The 17,505-nt window shown below is 37.6% G+C and overlaps 1 protein-coding gene across 1 annotated transcript in view; it reads right to left on the bottom strand.

Moving 5' to 3' along the window:
• Positions 1-7,647: 7,647 nt before the first annotated feature.
• The window catches only part of LOC140757035 (dynein axonemal intermediate chain 7), a 38,937-nt gene continuing 29,079 nt past the window's right edge, over positions 7,648-17,505 (bottom strand). The window contains exons 18-25 of the mRNA XM_073092587.1: positions 13,005-13,161; positions 11,768-11,910; positions 11,091-11,166; positions 10,414-10,567; positions 9,631-9,779; positions 8,978-9,047; positions 8,787-8,888; positions 7,648-7,873 (exon numbers count right to left, since the gene is read on the bottom strand). Coding sequence (XP_072948688.1) covers positions 7,736-7,873; positions 8,787-8,888; positions 8,978-9,047; positions 9,631-9,779; positions 10,414-10,567; positions 11,091-11,166; positions 11,768-11,910; positions 13,005-13,161 — 989 coding nt within the window. The 3' untranslated portion in view covers positions 7,648-7,735. The remainder of the gene's footprint in view (positions 7,874-8,786; positions 8,889-8,977; positions 9,048-9,630; positions 9,780-10,413; positions 10,568-11,090; positions 11,167-11,767; positions 11,911-13,004; positions 13,162-17,505) is intronic.

Genomic DNA, 17,505 nt, shown 5'->3' with positions numbered 1-17,505 from the left:
ACAGTATTGAGTTGATATATTTAGCAAATTCATTGAAAAATCTGTTCTTATTAGTCATATATATTTATATATATTATTATGTATATCCGATCAGAAAACATATATAAGAAGTATGTAGTAAATAAATATATAAATATGTTTGTTTATATGTATTTGTTTGTATTATGTACTTTAAATTATATATAAATGAATTTAAAAGTAACGACAGCTTTCCAATAGAAAAAAAATATATATAAATAATATATATAAGTGTGTGTATTTATGTAGTTATATTTCTTTTGTGTATATAAGAAATTTCATGCGTTTTATTTTTATGGAGCATACGATCAGTAGACGAAAATAAATACTGAAAATAAAATATGTGTTACATCAGCGCCCGCAATTCCGACCCATCCTAAAAATAAACTGATTTGTTTACCAAACGCGTTAAAGGAAGTATAACTTCAATATATATTCTTTTGTTAATAAAATAATAATAATGATAATTTGTTTTTTCCGAAAATATTTTGAACATAGACTTCCATTTTTTAAGAAAACACGAAAATTGTAAGTAGCGATATAAAAAAAATATGCAACTGTAAAAAGATTGTCAAAAAGATTCAAATGAGATTCGAACCCGTTACCTCTAAATCTTTACCGACTGTGATAACTTATTAATAATGATGTAGCTCTTTAAGACACGACGTATATAGATGGAAAGGTCTCAGGTTCATTCTTCGTACCAATATAAATAGAAATCAATGTATAATATCTACAAATCTTCTAATAATAATAATTATATATACATATGTAATGTAAACTGTGTTTTGAATATTGCAATTATGTGTGTAAGGGGGAGGGGGTATGTATATTGGGGGAGGGGGGATGTATATTGGGGGGGGGGGGAGTGCTATATACGATAAGTGATATATTGATGATGTCATATGATGATTCAAAATCACGATGTTTGAAAAAAATATGTAAAAAAAATCTCGTTTGACAGATCTATTTGATAAATATCGGAACTTACTGCTTAAGTCAGTTCTGGGTCTAGTTATCTATGTGTGCATCGTAGCACCCATAAAGATACACAATTTTGTACACATGGACAGGTATGAACGTTACGATAAAATCATGAAAATTTTTATGTTTGTGTGTTTGTGAACATAATGGTACGATTTATAATGAAATAACATAATGCCCATCTGAATGAATGTGTATGTTACTCCTTTAGTATGCTGTCTCAGTCTCTGCCCAGTTCTTATCTAAACTTGTTCAATACCACAGATTCCCCAGTTTTACATGCCCGTGGTGTCATAAGCCCGAGTATTGTGCGCCCGAGATGTTACCCGAGTGCTTCTCTTAAATGTTACATGCCCGAAGGTCATATCATTGAGGCGTCATTTACTCTAGTTTCACATTACAAGTCCGAGTGACACACGTATGAGGTGTAAAATGTGCAAGTACTACACGCTCGAGACGTCACATATTGAAGTGTCCTGCAATCGAGGCATCATATGACCGAATATAACACATCAGAGTGTCACACGTCGTGTGTTAAATTTCCCGAGTATCGGATACTCGAGGTATCACAGACCCAAGTGACGCCCACCCAATTCATCATGTCCATACAAACCCAATGTCACCCGCTCTCTGCGTCATATGTCTAACTGTTGCACTCTAGACTTATCATAATTAATATATGTGTGAGTGACGAACGCCCGAGCCTCAGATGCCCGAGTTTCACCCACCTGAGTGTTATAGTTCTAGGGCATCATATGTCCGCTCATGCCCGAGTGTCAGACACCTAAGGTGTTAAAAGCCCGAGTGTTACATGTCTCAATGTGGCATGCCCGAGTGATAAAACCAGAGTACCTCATACCCGAGCGCTTCCTTTTTGTGTATCTTTTGTCTGTCTATATATGACTTCTATATAAACAAATTACTGTGCTATCCACTTCTTACTGGTTTCTGAAAAACATCACAACATTTATTGTTGAAAGGACTTTTGTGAGAGCATTAGACTAAGTTTAGGAAAGGAATGCATGGAGTCGTGATTGAGAGACTAATTTTGACTAATTTTGGGTTCAGTGCTAATATCGATTTTAAAAGATTTCCCAAAGGAAAGAGTTTATACTTTGATTATGTAATTGACGAGAAATCAAATAATGTCTTATTGAAAGAAGAAACTGAATTGATTCTTAGCCCATTTTATTTAATACTCAATATGTGGCTAATCGAAGGGAATACTTTCTTTTGTAAATAATAACTTGACGAATTCTTTTAAGGATGTAAAAGGGCTGTTAAGATTACAACTAGGCAATATTGCCGAGCGATTCTCGGCAATATTGCCCGTGAAGTTCTTGCTGCAATATGTTTGCAATTTAATCGTTGAGGATCATGGTGTGGCTACGTCGAATTATATGCAATATTGCCGCTATACTGAGATTGCAGCAAGCGTTCTACCGCCTGTTCTTAATAATCAATCTATCCCAATGTTTTATCTACCGAAGATTAACATTTGACAATTTCTTCCTAGTTGAAATTTTCAAATTTTTTTTAGGCAAACGTTGGATCGATTAAATATTAATAATGGACGAACGGCGCAATACACGCACGTTATTTATAATCAGTCTATCCAAATTTTCCTAAGTAAAGATCGAAATTTGTCAATTTCTTGTAGGCAGGCATTGTCAAATCAATCTTTGGCAAAACGTTTGATAGATTGTTTTATTAATAACGGGCCATAGATTGTCGATGGTAGTAATAATGCAGATAAAAATTGCCACAAGTCCAGCCCGATTGTATATATAGGGCCATATTGCCCTATGTTTTTACTATACCCACATAATAAGGCCTTTCAACACGACGACTTGCTGCAAGCAACACATCGTGTGAAAGGCCCTTATTGCGACAATCGCCGGAAAAGTCGTGTAAATGTTACTAACGATAAAAAAACGTCATTCGGATATTAGTTTAAAATAGAATGGCAACATTAACAATGCTTTTATTATTTTAAGTCTAAACAATGGCAATACTAAACCGTGTTGCCGGGCTGACACGAAATTCTCCCACTCCACACGCTATTTATTATAACTGGCAACACAGGAAACAGGTAAACCAATTTAATTTTTAATCATTTAACGTTGTAAATATTTAAGAACATTAATGTTTTATCAAATGTAGACTATTAGTAGTACATTGATTTTTTTTATTTAAATAAAACAAAAAAATATGCTTTTTAATTATATTATTATAGTTATTTAATTTATGGGGGGTAGAATATGTTAGATACAATGAATTTTTATATATGGATGTGAATATGTTTTGAAAATCCATGAAAAATTCATTGAATGTAAACGGAGGATTGATTTTTTCATTGTTTTTCTTATAAAGGACTGTGATTGGCAAATTTTAATGCTTTACGTATATTATTCATTTTTTTTTCATTTTTTTTGTGATTCTCTCAATGTGATAATCGAAAAAATCAGTCCTCGACACACGGAGTCACATAACGATATATGTTTCACGTTCTGTGAGTTTGTGGTTAGTTTTTAATGTTACAAGTAATGTAATTAGTTGAATGGTACGCAACTTTTATGTATGTACGATATGTTGTTTATACGGCAGGTTTAATATTATAATGACGTCATTGCAAAAAGTCAAAAAAAATGCAATCAGTCGGTAAAAATGCGGACTTTACGATTTTCTACGTTTTGACAAAAAATACTGTTTTTGTTTTTGTTTACGTATTTCCCATATATTTCCAAGCAGTTCTGATACAATCCGCTAGGGGCGCTGATTGGAAATGTATGGGCAAATACGTAAACGAATACCAAAACAGTAATATTTGTAAAAACGTAAAAACTCATACTAAGGGTACAGATTTGACGAAGGGTTCTAGGTACGATGCCCGGCCAGACAGATTTGAATTTAGATATCGTTTCTGGGTGTTTGTGTGTTCATGGCACCCACGACACAGGGAATCCTAGGGTAGAGCTGTGAGTTAGAAACTTGAAATTTACTAAAGGTGCACATTTGATAATATGAAGAAATCGTTAAATGTCGATTTTTAGGAGGCAAAGCTTGGATTGATCGATTATTAACGCGTAAAAGTGTCAAACTCGATCATTGAAAGACAAAACATTGGAAAGATCGGTTATTAACGCGTAAAAATGTCAAACTCGATCTTTGGAAGGCAAAGCATCAGATACATCGATTATTAACACGTAGAAAACGCCAAACTATCCAATGCATTGACTCTCGTGTGCTCACCGTACCCGCTAGATGGCGGCAGTGTCGATGTCGGGAGGCAGCTGTACGCACGCGCCTCATTCTAAAGCCAGCTCCACATTCTCGCGAGAACGCGAGAAAAGCACGAGAAACGAAAATGTGGAGCCAATACGAATCAGGTTTTTCTCGCGTTCTCGCGGGATTCTCGCGAGAATGTGGAGCGGGCTTAATGCATTTCTCTCGAGTGCACGGTATTTGCACTTACGTCATTGTAATGTTAAAAATGCCTGTATATATATTTTGTAAATGTGGGTAGGTGCAAAGCATACGGAATTATGTTGCATTTTTCGCCTTTTTTCGTTAATAAAGTTGGTAAAAGGTTCGTTTATATATAGGCGTATTTGAAGCGTTTTTAATAAAGTTGTTAAAGGTGCGTTTATATAAGCTCATTTGAAGTATTTGAAAATCGTTTTATTTTGTATTTGTCTCGGATTTGATCGAATTAATCTTTCAAGAATCAACTTGTTTATAAATATGTTAGTTTTTTTTCAATAAAGATTGTAAATCAAAATGACAGTATGTCTATATACCTCTCGTTTGTTCTGTATAATGTGTGAGCGAGATGAATACACAAAAGCCGTCATTTTGGTTTATATGTTTTATTGAAACTAGTTAATAGTTAAGGGTGGTTCTTTATTTTAACCCTGATAAAATAATTAATGAAATAGGGGATCTATTTGGTGTACACATGTTTTTTTTTCTTTTTTTGTATATACGAACAAACAAACATTCTTGAAATATTATTGACATACATTTAGTATGCTGTGCAACCTATCCATATAAAATCGACACATTTATTTAAATTTTAAACCCTTTGTATTATGTAGAAAATTGTATTCATATTTTATATGATTTATGCGCGTATAAACAATCTTCTGGAAGAAAATAATAATAATAATAAGCTAAAAAATCTAAAAAAAACATATATTGAGAGGCTTACTTAGTAATTAAAAAAAACTGAGACTATATATTTTTCAATATGTCACAAAATTCAGTTTTATTAAGATTGGTAACTGTATAAAACCGTTTTTTATATAATGCGTAATAAAAAAATATAAAAAGATGTATATACCATAGAAATTAATCACCCTGCATAAGCTGTTTTGAATATTATGTTGTGTACAGGATGTGCTTTTTTAAAATAATAAGGACGCTCATTTCAGAGTTGGTTACAGATGTTAGTACAGGATGTTCAAAATTAGTATCCCTTTTTCAGTGTTGACTATAACCCTTTTTATATGTAAGTAAAGCAACAAATAAAACGGTCTACCTTATAATAAAGGAGGATTGCATTCCTACCTAAGGCCCCAGGATGCGTTGCTACGCCTGAGGACTAAATTGGAGCGTCCTTTAAGTGTATCTCTATTTACGCCCTTCCATCCTGAGCGCTGCACTTGGTGATAAGAATTTATATTGTTTTTTTCTCAAATGCAATCGTTAGATTTCCGGTAAGATAAAAACATTTAAAAATAACGAATGATGCAGGTTTAATCTTGAATAAAATCTGCCTCGGAGTTACCTTAACTTAGCAACTTTCGCGAATCCATATATTTTCGAATTTCACCATGAAGGCCCATTTAAAAAAACACTCTGTATATAAACAGTCTCAATAATATAAATATGTATGTCATTGGATTTTGTAAGATGCAAGCGCGCATAAATCATGTAAATGTAAAAAAATAGTTTACAAAAAATTGTATGAAAGCATTGTAAATACGTAAAAATATTATCAACTGCCAGGTTTAGTTAGTTGACTAAAATTTGTTATCACAATATATATTTTTTGTAATATATCTTAATTTCGCTATAGTGGCGGCAAATATAGGTTTTTTACTACCACTATTAGTAGTTTTTAGTTTTTTTTTAATCAGTAAAATAATAAATGGAGAATTTGTTTATAGTATACTGTTTTTTATTTTTTCCTGACACCCTAAGTGGAGATTAATGATTAATATCTTTGTTAATATTGACGACCCGCGGAGCGATCATCATACCGGTTGAACGTGCAGAGCGTACCGGGTTCGATCCCCGGCCAGACATATTTAAATGATGAATTTAGGTTTCTGTTTCTGGATCTGGGTGTTTGTGTAATTTTCTCTGTGTGTCCATGGCACCCACGATACAGGGAATCCTAGTGTGGGGATGTGAGTAGAAAGCGTTATTTTTGGTTGTAAGGCAAAAGTTAGATTTAAATTTGAACATAATTAAATTTGATGTCTTAGGGTTCGTACACAAAACTGCGATGCGACGTCGCATCGCAAAAATCTGCGAGCTCCCTCGACGCATCGCAAGAACTTGCGAATTGATTCGCATCGCACAGTGGTTGTTGTTGTTGGTCACCCTGAGAGACGCTACGCCGCACGATATCGCATCGCAGCAATTCGCATCGCAATTTTCTGCGTTGCGAATTCGCATCACGTCGCGTCGCAGTTTTGTGTTCGAGCCCTTAATTATTTTTATCAATTTTCGGTGAGACGTTTTTCAAGATGGCGGCCGAGGGACAATAGTTGTGACCCCACAAATTTGGATTAAAATAAAAAAATAAGTAAAATTGCGTCCTCTGACTTTTACACGCTTAGGGCCAAAAATGTTTAAGATTTCAATACACTATTAGGTTGTGCCAAAAATGAGACATATCATGCAGGGTGGCGAAAAATTAATCATCCAATTTTGTTTTTGAATAACTTCTGTACATAAATAGCTGTGGCGGTGGTGCCGCCCGAGCCGAACCATAGAGAGCTCTACCACCTTCAATACATACATTCATACATACATATGTTCTACACCGCAATCGGGTATAATCCGCGTACAACTGCTAGTCCGCTCTGAATATAGAAATGAATCGCGTCGCCATAGCAAATATGTATGTGGCGACAGGTTGCAACGCGCGGACACGCGATAATCTAATATATAAAATTCTCGTGTCACAGTTTTCGTTGCCATACTCCTCCGAAACGGCTTGACCGATTTTGATGAAATTTTTTGTGCTTATCCGGTATCTATGAGAATCGGCCAACATCTATTTTTCATCCCCCTAAATGATAAGGGTTGTTCACCCTTAACATTTTTCGGGTCAGCTAGTTTTTATATAAATAATAGTGTCAGCGCCGTGTTCGGCAACTATCGGCTGCGGTCGCAGTTTTCCGCGATCGCAACGCTAGTTCCTATGGTTTGTTTATTGTAAATACGAAAATATGTTCTGTCTTCCTAATTTATATTTTATATGTCGTATTGTATTATAAATATATTTGTTAAAGAAGTACGCGGTGGTTTCTCTACATGCATGACTACCTACATCTGCTCGCAACAACTTCAGAGCGGACTACGTTTGGCACGGAGCATAAATTCTTAATGAATAGAAAGAAAACAATGACATTGAAATTAACACTTTATTTCTGATTCCGTAAATTTTACAATAAACCTTAGTCACAAAACATTCAACTTATTTTACTCCTTGATTTATTCACGAATAACTAGACAACTTTAATTCTTGCAACATATTGAATACAGTTTCTACTAATCTATATTTCATGTCGAAGGTTGTTCTTCGCGCGTCTACTGATCCATAGGACATGTTCAACGTGAACAGGTCTGGGAAAAACTGCAAAGTATAATACTAATTGGTGGTTGAAGCAACAATAGGTTGGTTGATTAGGGGCTGCTAACGAGGGGTCCGAGGTTCGAATTCGAGATAGACCCTGATTGTCAAAAGTTGTGTGTATTACAAATTAATTATCACTTGCTTCAACGGTGGAAAACATCGTGAGGAACACCTCACAACTGAGAGATTTATAAAAAATGTCAAAGGTATGTGAAGACTACCAATACGCACTCGGCCAGCGCGGTGGACTATGGCTTAATCTTTCTCATTCTGAGAGGAGACCCGTGCCCAGCAGTAGGACAGTGATGGCTTGGTGATAATAAGGACCAGGTTCCCTACATAAAGCCGATTACAGATGCCCTGCCACTCCTGAGGACTAATGGTCTCGACATGTAAGTCAGTCATTCACACCCTTCCATTCAAGCAGAATTGCTTCACGCTAGAAATAGGTGTGACAATGGTACCTTTCCTGTCGAACTATGCTGGTTCTACTACCTTTCGCATCTATTCCTACGTCTATCCCTAGATTATTATGAAATTGTAATTAAAATTAGTTATTTTTTTAATATAGGATTAGCAGACGAGCATGCAGTCCACCTGAAAGTAAGTGATTACTGCCGCCCATGGACATCTGTAACCCAACCCAGATAAGATTAGATTTCTGTCTGAGGTCGGCCACAGATGCGCCGCTACCCCTGAGGACTAAGCTGGAACGCCTCGGAAAAGTATGTCACCCTTACCACACCCTTCAAACCAGAACACAGCAGCGTTTAAGACTGCTGTTATGAGGCAGAAATAAGTGTGGCGGTGGAGCCGCCGGAGTCGAACCAGAGAAGGTTCTACTCATACTTAATTATCAACAAACAATCTAGGAGGTTTAGTATTTCACATGGTAATAAGTTCTCAAACTCACCCCCAACCCTATCATCGGCTCCATATTGAATTCTTGAGAGAGTTCGTTGCATTTCAAAATGTTCGCCCGTTGCGGTGTCACGTGTAACAGTTGAAATTTAGCCTGAAAATTAAAATAAATATAAATCTCCCTAATAGTCGGCAAGTGAAGGGTTTCCTGTTTTAAGGTCTCCTTGGTTATTTATGTTTTACCTCCCTTTTCTTGTCAACCGCTTCTCTCAATTGCATTACGACATTCCGACTGCCTGCTCCGACGTTCCATCTGTAAATCATAATCATCTTTGATATTACGATCCCACTGCTGGACACAGTGACCGTCCTGACTCAGCGTAGCTTGGTTAGTTACTCCATATAACTGTCAGTAAAAAGTCCCGGCAAATCCGGTCCAGCCATGGAAAACAGAAAGACAAAATAAAAAATACAACCGATTTTTTTTACGATAAGTACCGAAATGCTGTTAATTTGCAGCAGTGATAGCCTAGTGGTTAAGAAACTCGGCCTCCCGATCGAGGCGTCCGAGGTTCAAATCCCAGGCACACACCTCTGATTTAACAAAATTATGTGTGTATTAGAAATTAATTATCGCTTGCTTAAACGGTGAAGGAAAACATCGTGAGGAACCTGCATACCTGAGAAAAAAATATCTCAAAGGCATGTGAGCAAGGCATGTCTACCAATACGCACTTGGCCAGCGCAGTGGACTATGGCCTAATCCTTCTCATTACGAGAGGACACCCGTGCCCAGCAGTGGGGCGATAATAGGTTGATGATGATGATGATGATGATGTTAATTTGACATTACAAATAGAAATTACAATTTTATTTACATATTTTCGCTACCTCACCTACTCCACTGGAAGTTATAAGCTCGAGAGAGAAATGCCATCGCGTGGTAATTGTGCCTCTCCATCACCCATTCCTTGGGTCCCGTGGACTCTATATGGTTGTGGGCGTCGAAGTCCGGGAAGAAGTCGCAGGCTGCTTCTCGCATTATCTATAGAGATAGGGAGATATAGATAGAGAGAGAGAGAGATAGAGATTGATAAAAAGTAAGTAGAGAAAGAGAAAAACAGGTAGAGAAAGGGAAGGATTAGTATAGAACAAGTACAAAACGGTAAAGGTTGGCAAAGCACGGTAAGTAGAAAAAGAATAGGAAGAGTAAGAAAAGGTAGGTAGAGAAAGGGATAGGTGTGTCGGATTAGTCTTAGTCCAATTCATTTGTGGAAGACCTCAGGTAGGATCTAATCTTATCTAGGGTTCCATGGGTGACGGTGGCTTTTTTACTTCATTTTTCACCAGTTTTCACGCAGTGTTAAGCGCTGCTATGTTTCGTTTTAAAGGGTGTGGTAAGGGAGACATACTCAGGGGTAGCGGCGCATCTGTGGTAGGAATATCTAATTCTATCTGGGGTTGATTACAAATGTCCAAGGACAGTAGACACGTACCATCAGGTTGACTGCATGCTCGTCTGCTACTCCTATATTATAAAGAATAAAAGATTTACTACCTTTTCTACCTACCTCACGGGTCACCCAATACTTGTTCTCTCACATTTCAATATCTCTTATACGTGTCTCGTACACCATTCAAACTAGAACCCATCACCGTACCACTGACCACCAACAAACCTGAGTCATCCTCTTCACACTGTACGGCTTATTGAAGTGTTCCTTCAGCGCCGGCGTTGTGGCGTTCGCTATCCACTTGAGCCGCACCGAGTTGCCCAAACACAACCACGTGACTGTCACGTTGACGCCCGTCACTGTTATTATCACGCCTTTGCTAGAAAGAAGGGGTAAGATTTAGAATGAAGGAAAGAAAGAAACAAATAAAGAAGATAGAAATGAGAAGTATAATATAGATGAATAGAAATTAACAAAGAAAGGATAAAAGAATAACAGACATAACATAGATTAAGGGAGAGAAAACAGAAAGGACTAAAGGAGGAAGTAAAAGTAAAAGGAACGGAAAAGATTATAGAGAACGCACGACAGGTGCTTAGAATAGATTAAGAATTAGAGATTATAAAATAAATTCATTATCACTTGCTTTAACGGTAAACGAAAATGTCATGAGCAAACCTGCATACTTGAGAGATCGAAAAAACAAAAGGTTTTTAAAGGTATGTAATCGTAATTGGATAGTCTGGTGGACTGTGACCTTATCTTCTTATTTTGAGTAACGATCAATACTAAGCAGTGAGACATTAATGGGTTGATGATGATGTTAACTTTATTGTTTTAGCCTATTTATATAAAGGTGAAGATGTCACCTAGTAAAAAATAAACAAAACCCAAAATCTTACCCATTTGGGTCCGGCTTAAGATCCCATCCCTGGAAGGGCATATTTCCATACCTTAATGCCGCTATACCGATTGGCCCTGGATCAAAGATAGTAGGAAATGATAATGGGAAATCAAAGTTTAGTTAATCGATTAGATTAAGGTGGAACGCTTCGTGGTTTGTACACTGGAGGCACCACTGCAACACCTGTTTCTGCTTTATAATAGCAGTGTAGTGCTGCTGCGTCCTGGTTTGAGCGGTTGTAAGGATGATACACTTAAAGACGATATTCCAACGAAGTCTTCACGGTTAGTAATACATCTGTGGTCACCCTCAAAGTAGGACTCCATTTATTTATCGGGTTGTAATACCCACTTCGGTTCAGTGGAAATGGTCAAATAATTTCGTATCATAGCTTCCCCAATCACCTCGCTAACTGTTTAGCTACCTGGCACATTTGTAGTGGAAAAGTAAGTTTGATAGGTAGAATATGTACGCTGGATGCCGGATGCTGACTTACATATGGGCGATCATCATCAGGAGTGGCAAAACATCTGTGATCGGCTTCAGGTAAAACCTCTGTTCTATATGGAATTGGTTACAGACGTCTATGAACGGCCCTGAAGACTTACCATCAGGTGGATTGCATATTCTTTTGATACTTCCATGTTATATAAAAATATATACTCAATAACTCACATAGCACGCCCGTACGAAACTGTATAGTAAGTTTGTCTTCATTGAACTTGTAATCGTTGACATAATTACTGGTCCAGAGTGTCCGAGGCTCCTGCCACTGGCAGACCACTGGAGGCTCCGACCACATCACATCCTGGGGCAATCTGGAAACAATTACAGCACTAGTAGAACCCTTTAGTTAGGCGCGTTCGCAGCATAAGGAGGGTGGGGGTATTGGTCACAGGAGAAATTTGGTGAAATTAGACCACTTTTTTAACTTTCTAACGTTAGTATTCATTGTGAAGTCCGGCATATCCTCTCCGCTCCCCCGCAGCAGGGAGGAATCCATGCAGGGTTTCCCTACGAAAAAAACTGACTAAGTGCGAGTTGGACTCGACGGTTCTCGACGTGGGGTCATGGCCCTTGTGACCCCCTCTTCCTGGAAATTACCGCCACATCTACTTTATAGCAGCAGTGTTAACCAGGAGTTCAATTGTATTTGGCATTGATTATAAGTACAAGTTATATTATTTTTCTTATATTTTTAATTAAAATTAAATGCGTGTGAAGTCTACAAATATACTTGGCCAGTGCTGATAGACCATAGCCTAAAACCCTCAGTCTGAGAGAAGATCGTACCATGTAATGTACATGATCGTACCATGGGCTTATGACGATGCTGATGTACATAGGTGGCGGTAACTTGCTATCGAGTAGAGAGCATGATCGTTGCTGCTTAATTTTCAAAAAGAAAAGTCTCCGTGAAATCAGCTACAGATGCACTGATATTCCTGATGACTAAAATGGAACGTATCATGTATCTTCCCTCTTTACCATACAACACTTCGAACCAGAACCCATCTGTTATGATGAAACAGGCTGAACAGTTATAGAACAAAGGGTTCCTATGAAAACGTCATCAATTCCAAATCATCATCTCATAATCAACTCATTACTATCCCACTGCTGGGCACGGATCTCCTCTCAGAATGAGAAAAATTAGGCCATAGTCTACCACGCTGGCCAAGTGCGCATTGGTAGACTCCACATTTTTCTTTTTCAGATTTCTTGGATATGCAGGTTTCCTCGCAATGTTTTCCTTCACTGTTTAAGCAGGTGATAATAATTAATCTCTAATTCGCACATAACTTCATGAAAAATCAGAGGTGCGTGCTTGGGATTTGAACCCCGGACCCATTGATCAAGCGGCCGAGTTCCTTAACCATTAGGCTATTACTATAACATCAACTCTACATACTCGATAAAAACAAGAGCCAGCTTCTCATATTCCGCCTCAATCTTCTTCAACTCAGCTTCTATTTCCTCTGGAGTCCTGGTAACTCCTGGAGGCGGTGGGGAGGGAGCTCTGTACTGCACTTGATACTTCATGGGTTGCAGACGCTTTGGCAGTTGCACTGTAAGAAAATCACACATCATCTCTACAGAAATCGACAAAATTGCTGAGTTTTTAGCCGGATAGAGAAAGAGGTTCTGTTCGAATTCGACTGTAGAATTTTGGCAACAGGAGATCTCCTTGTTGGCTAGGTGACCATACCCAGGGAGCGGCTGTGCTTCGACAGTCTCAGTTCGAAACTTGTGTATATGCAAGATGCTTAAAAAACTTCGATAGCCTGATTCAGAATACTCATGGCGCCAGCTCTTGATGATAAGTGGGAAGCCGCCACAGCATAAGAAAAATTGGAACTGACAATTTGTAAGTTCCCCTGTAGGTCTATAAAAAGGGACTGATTAACATATGAGGTGATCATCTTAGTCCTCAGTGGTGGTGTTGAAATGTAATAAAATATGAGAACGGAATGCTTCAAACAAAAATATAAATCTGCTTTGTTAAAAAGACAAGTTGCTGGTGAAAATTTGAAACCTGCCTGCATGCAATATCTCACAATAAAGGAGTTCTTTAATGCTAATTAAACACATTAATTAACCTCCAAATACGTACATACACACTCACACACACACACACACACACACACACATACACACACACACATACACGCTTGGATTTTAAAACCCAGGAGATGTCCCACGGCTGACTATCCTCTTATCCCACCTAACACCACAGGGATTATAGGAGCGGCTGAAAAACAGCGCTACTCGAATCCCTGATTCTGAGACAGCAATGCTGAGCCGAATTCCTTTTGTCATATTAATATTACTGTAAAATGTACATTTATTCTTTGTGTAAACTGTGTTATTATGGCAATAAACGTTTATTATTATTATTATATTATATTTTTTTATTGATACAGCAGTCCACCTCATGGCAACTGGTCACTTCCGTTTGGACATCTGTGACCAACATATAGAACAGGTTCTACTTAGAGCTTATCATAGATTGAAGGTTTCCAACCTATTTCTGCCTAATAGTAGCAGTGTTAAACGCTGCTGTGTTCTGGTTGAATGGGTGTGGTAAGGGAGACATTCCGAGGCATTGTAGCTTAGTCCTCAAGGGTAGCGGCGCATTTGTGGGCGACCTCGGGTAGGAATCTAATTATCTGGGGTTGATTACAGGTGTCGATGGGCGGCAGTAGCCACTTACGATCAGGTGGACTGCATACTCGTCTGCTTCTCTTATATTATAAATATTAGTAGGACTGACCAGCGCTGCGGATAAAAGTAGTATTCATAATAAATAACCAACATATACTACATACTTATATTATGTATAAACTGATTATTCATACAAGATTGTCTTCAATGCTGACAGATATGATAACATTATCATAACAGATAAGGTTTCAATACATTTTTGACAATATCCGCTCGTAATCAGACTAACACGCCGTTTTAGCATATTTTCGAAAAATACTAACATATTTTAGATCTAACTGAGGTTGATTTCCAAAATAAAGAGTCTTAATTTGTCATCAATTCACTTTCAAAACAGCTTAAAATTATAGAACGTGTCAAAAAGATTATAAAGTGTGTGTTGAACCTAAAGTGTAAAGTGTAATGTGCGCAGTGTTTTCGGAAGTGTAATACGAAGTGTTTTATAGAAAATAAAGTGTTTGACAATTTTTGGTGATAATGTGGTACAAATTTGTGGGATTTCTTTCTGGTTGGAGAAAAGTTTTTTCAAAATGATAGTGACAGTAATGTAAGTATTATTGCTCTATATTTTATATTTTTAACCGACTTCAAAAAGGAGGTGGTTATCAATTCGGCCGGTATCTTTTTTTCATCTATTTAATTTTAAATCTTTTCAAACCTAATTTGATATCGGTTACTCTCACATCGGCTACCCGTTACTTCATTTTTAACCGACTTCAAAAAGGGAGGTGGTTATCAATTCGGCCGGTATCTTTTTTTTTTAGTTAGTTCTGTGACTTAAGAAGTCAGTTGACTAAGTTGGTCAATTAAGTGAATAATTATTGAAAATAAAATACGAAACTACACAATTTTGAAGTCACAATTATTATTTAAGAAACTTCAATAGTAATAAATAAATTGCCAGCATACATTGTGCCGAAAGTACCAGTTTAACAAATTGAAGCAAGATCCCGTGCGGTCGGGATTGGATGGGTGACCATTGGTGGCTAATTATTATTTCATGCGTTCCGTTGTCGGTATCGGTGGACATTTTTGGATAGCCGTCGAAGGTCTTATTGCACTTACACGGGTTTTTCAAAACACGTACATTTCACCACCAGTCAACATTGGAATAGCTTGAAAGTGTTTTCTATATTATTATTAATATTATAAAGAGGAAAACTTTGTTTGTTTGTTTGATTGTAATGAATAGGCTCAAAAACTACTGGACCGATTTTAAAAAAATTTTTACCATTCGAAAGCTACATTATCCACGAGTAACATAGGCTATTTTTTATATGAAATATATTTGATAAATAGATTTTGAGGCGGTTCAAAATTTGCCGGGTCAGCTAGTTTTTAGTAAGATTGAAGTAGCCAACGAGCATGCAGTCCACCTGATGGTAACACTGTCGTATGCACATCTGTAACCAACTCCATATAGAGCAGGTGCTACCTGAAGCCGATCACAGATGTGTTGCCACTCCTGAGCTTGAGATGCTCAAAAATAATCGCCTTATATATAAGTCAATCTGCATCATTTGAAGGTGGTAGAACCCTTTGTGGTTGGACTCCGGCGGCATCACCGCCACACCTATTTCTGCCTAATAACAGCAGTGTTAGGCGCTGCTGTGTTCCGTTTTGAAGGGTGTGGTAGAGGAGACATACTTTTCCGAGGCATTCCAGTTTAGTTCTCAGGGGTAGCGGCGTATCTGTGGCCGACCTCAGGTAGGAATATCTCTATCTGGGGTTGATTACAGATGTCCATGGGCGGCGGTAGCCACTTAGCATCAGGTGGACTGCATGCTCGTCTACTACTCCTATATTATAAAAAATAAGAGTCACTGTCGTATGGACATCTGTACAACTCCATATAGAGTAGGTTCTACCTGAAGCCGATCACATGCGTTGGCACTCCTGAGGAGGAGATAATTATAAATAATTGCATTATATATAAGTCAATCTGTATTTACATCCTCCCACTGAAACGCAGAACTGCTTCACGCTATAAAAATCTGTGACGGTGGTACCACCCTAGTGAACTATATTTCCTCCTCCACCACTCCTAAGGATGAGATCCCCAAAAATAGTCGCCTTATATATCAAGTCAATCAGTATTTACATCCTTCCACTGAAACGCAGAACGCTAGAAAAAGGCGTGACGGTGGTACCTTCCTAGAGAACCATACCGCCTCTACTACCTAATAAAGGCCTCAATTTCTTTTTTTTAATAAATAAATAAGACGCTTTCTACACTCACAGCCCCACACTAGGAATACCTATATCGTAGGTGCTATAGACATACACATAGACAAATACACAAACACCCAGACCCAGAAACAGAAACCTAAACTCATCATTTAGATATCTGGCCGGGATCGAACCTGGAACCCTCTGCGCATGGTGACCACTCCGTGAACCCTTTATACTGCCTTAATACGTGAGTAAACCCTTCATGGGTTCCTCTCAGCCGTGAGGAGAGGATATGTTAGCCTCCTACCGGCTAAAACCCCACGGTGTTCCTCTGTAACCCCTTTGCCGGGACCACGAGAACACTAATCTCGTAGCATTCGTTCTTGTGGCCTCAATTTGTAACCTAAACTAACAATGAGACATAATAAATATTGGCCAAGTGCAAGTCGAACTTGCACACTTGCACCTGAAGGTTCCGTAACACCAAAAATTTTATTTTAAGTATGTGTTATTATAGCAGCCATTAAAGTACATGCATTGTGAAAATTTAAACTGTCTACCTATTACGGTTCAATAGATAAAGCGAAAAACGTTGAAAAATATTTATTTTAGTTTAATAGTTTTTTTGTATGGCGACCCCCATTTGTTTTAAACTTTTTTATTTTTAGTATTTGTTATTATAGCGGCTATCATTATACATACTCTGTAAAAAAATCAAGTGTCTATCTATTACGGTTCAGGAGATAGAGCCCAGTGACAGACGGACAGACAGTGGAGGCTTAGTAATAGGGTTCCGTTTTTACCCTTTGGGTACGGAACCCTAAAAAGGGTTGCCAAGTAACTTTAGAAGTTAAAGCACATGACGATGATTTAGAATTTTGTCTATATTTGTATTTAATTTTTATCTAATCTAACAAATCAATGATGCTCCTTTTCTGACACGTATCATATATAATCTTTAGCAAAATAAGAGTTCCTACTACGTAATAATGTATCTAAAAAAATAAATTAAATTA

The sequence above is a fragment of the Epargyreus clarus genome, unplaced genomic scaffold (genome assembly GCF_041222505.1).
Source record: "Epargyreus clarus isolate Ecla_fem2 unplaced genomic scaffold, WU_Ecla_fem_2.2 ptg000036l, whole genome shotgun sequence".
Lineage (NCBI taxonomy): Eukaryota > Metazoa > Arthropoda > Insecta > Lepidoptera > Hesperiidae > Epargyreus > Epargyreus clarus.
Note: the sequence above shows the minus strand (reverse complement) of the source record. Positions and strands in the feature narration are given on the sequence as shown.